The sequence below is a fragment of the Penaeus japonicus genome, unplaced genomic scaffold (genome assembly GCF_977035675.1).
Source record: "Penaeus japonicus unplaced genomic scaffold, GWHDUDI00000001_assembly GWHDUDI00000038, whole genome shotgun sequence".
In the NCBI taxonomy this organism is placed as follows: domain Eukaryota; kingdom Metazoa; phylum Arthropoda; class Malacostraca; order Decapoda; family Penaeidae; genus Penaeus; species Penaeus japonicus.
Window position 1 is genome coordinate 13834907 of NW_028234440.1, and position 2272 is coordinate 13837178.

Genomic DNA, 2272 nt, shown 5'->3' on the forward strand with positions numbered 1-2272 from the left:
TCGGACAAAGACACGTCCCAGGCAGCACCTGCGATTTTGGGCCTTCTTGGGAGTTTGGTCATTTCCGCATCATAGGAAAATCACCCTCAAAGGCTGACCGAAGGGCGGACCTATGAAATGCGATGACCCGAAGCCAGCCAATCAGGAAATAGCGACCTAAGCTGACACTTGGATCAGCCCCACCTATTTTTCCTGTAGACGGGTCATCGTCCCGCCTAGCGAGCCGACCTGAGATATGCTGACGGTAGCAAGGTCACACAGGGTCTTCTGACCTCAACCGCCTACATCGACCTACCACACATCTGCATCTACGATTTGTGTACCAGTGCTAATCCTGATCTTCACTTTCAGAGTCATTTCTTGTCATATATATATTATATCGTGTCTTAATACTGTGATTATTTTGAAGTTATAATATATTGTTATCGTATCAGCTGCTGTGTTTTGACACCAACCTATTATTTCTCTATGTGTGGATATTAGAGTAATCTTATACCCATCACAATATATATATACATATATATATATACATATACATATATATACATATATATACATTTACACATACACATATATACATATACATATATATATATATAGAAATATATATATATGTATGTATATGTATATGTATATATATATATGTATATATATATATATATATATATATATATATATATATATATATATATACAGTATATACATATATATATACACACACACACACACACACACATACATACATATATATATATATATATATATATATATATATATATATATATATATATATATATATAGGGGGCTTTATGGATAGAGGTAGCATCTCTGAAGACATGTCAGCTGCGCCCGCAAAGAGGGTGGACATTCCCTCTGGCTCTCATCCACACCTCAACTCTCATATGTGGCTCCAAGCGCCATACCCCGGTAACCGTCTCAGCTGGCGGGCCAAACCATATGAGGGGATGGTGGTAACACTCTACCATTGGGCGTAGGAACTGCCTCACAGACAGTCACCGGCCAAGGCGGATGAGCCTCAAGCAGGCCAACGGCTATGTGTTCACTACCAAGGCGACTCTGTTTCTAAGAGAAAACGGCTGTGGTAGAGGAGAGAAAACTAAAAAAAAAAAAAAACGTGAAAGAGAATAAGGGGACCTCATCATGTATTACCCTAGTATAGCCATGGCAAGCCAAAGAGTAAAAATAGACAACGACGTAAATGGGAACATATCAGTTGTGAATGGAACCACGTCCGGTCGGAATGTCTATGCGCAACAGGTAGCGTCTGATCGTCATTATGTGACTGTGCAAAGATTGGAGGAGGATGAAAGAATGGAGATATATTGTAAGGATTATATAAAAATAGGTACATGGAACATAAAAATATGAAAACATTAAACAAGAATTTGGTAGATTAAAAGTTGACATCATGGGGCTTAGTGAAGTAAGATGGGAGGGCACAGGAATTATCTCAGATAAGGACATTACTTTTATTTACAGTGGTGGTGAAACACACCAGAGAGGCGTTGGAGTCATGATGACAGCCAATGCAGCGAAAAGTATAGCAGGCTATTGGGCGATATCTGATAGAATAATACTAGTAAAACTGACAGGAAAACAGATAGATGTCAATTTAATACAAGTCTATGCACCTACATGTGATTACACTGATGAAGACATTGAGAATTTTTATGAGTCCCTAACAGCAGCAAAGAAGTTATGCAAGCAACACGAAATAACACTGGTTATGGGGGATTTAAATGCAAAAATTGGGAAGGGAAGATATGAGGATATTGTAGGAAATTTTGGACTCGGGAATAGAAACGAAAGAGGAGACACATGGATTGAATGGTGTAGTGTAGAGAAACAAGTCATAGCTAATTCGTTCTTCCAACAACACCCAAGAAGATTATGGACATGGAGAAGTCCGGGCGGAAGGATTAAAAATCAAATAGACTACATAACCATAAATAAACGCTTTCGAAACTTAATAATCAGATGTAAAACATACCCTGGGGCAGATGGTGGTCATGGATGCGATCATGATCCTGTTATCGCTACAATGAAATTAAGGCTTAAAAACATAAAAAAGAGAAGGAAACAACCAAAGAAAGATCTTCAGGTGCTAACCAATAGTGAATTCAAAGAAAGATACACAGTACAAGTTCGAAACAGATTTGAGATATTAGATACAGAACAAGAGGAAGAGAGTGATGCAAATGAAAATGAAATGATAGAAAAAGAATGAAAAACAATACAAAATACCCTGGTA

At 37.9% G+C, this 2272-nt stretch overlaps 1 protein-coding gene across 1 annotated transcript in view; it reads left to right on the top strand.

Annotated features, from left to right (window-relative positions):
* The first annotated feature begins 836 nt into the window (after positions 1-836).
* Positions 837-2272, top strand: part of LOC147467097 (uncharacterized) — a 2629-nt gene continuing 1193 nt past the window's right edge. Inside the window, exons 1-2 of the mRNA XM_086533018.1 lie at positions 837-991; positions 1414-2215. Of these exons, the coding sequence (XP_086389144.1) occupies positions 837-991; positions 1414-2215 (957 nt within the window). The remainder of the gene's footprint in view (positions 992-1413; positions 2216-2272) is intronic.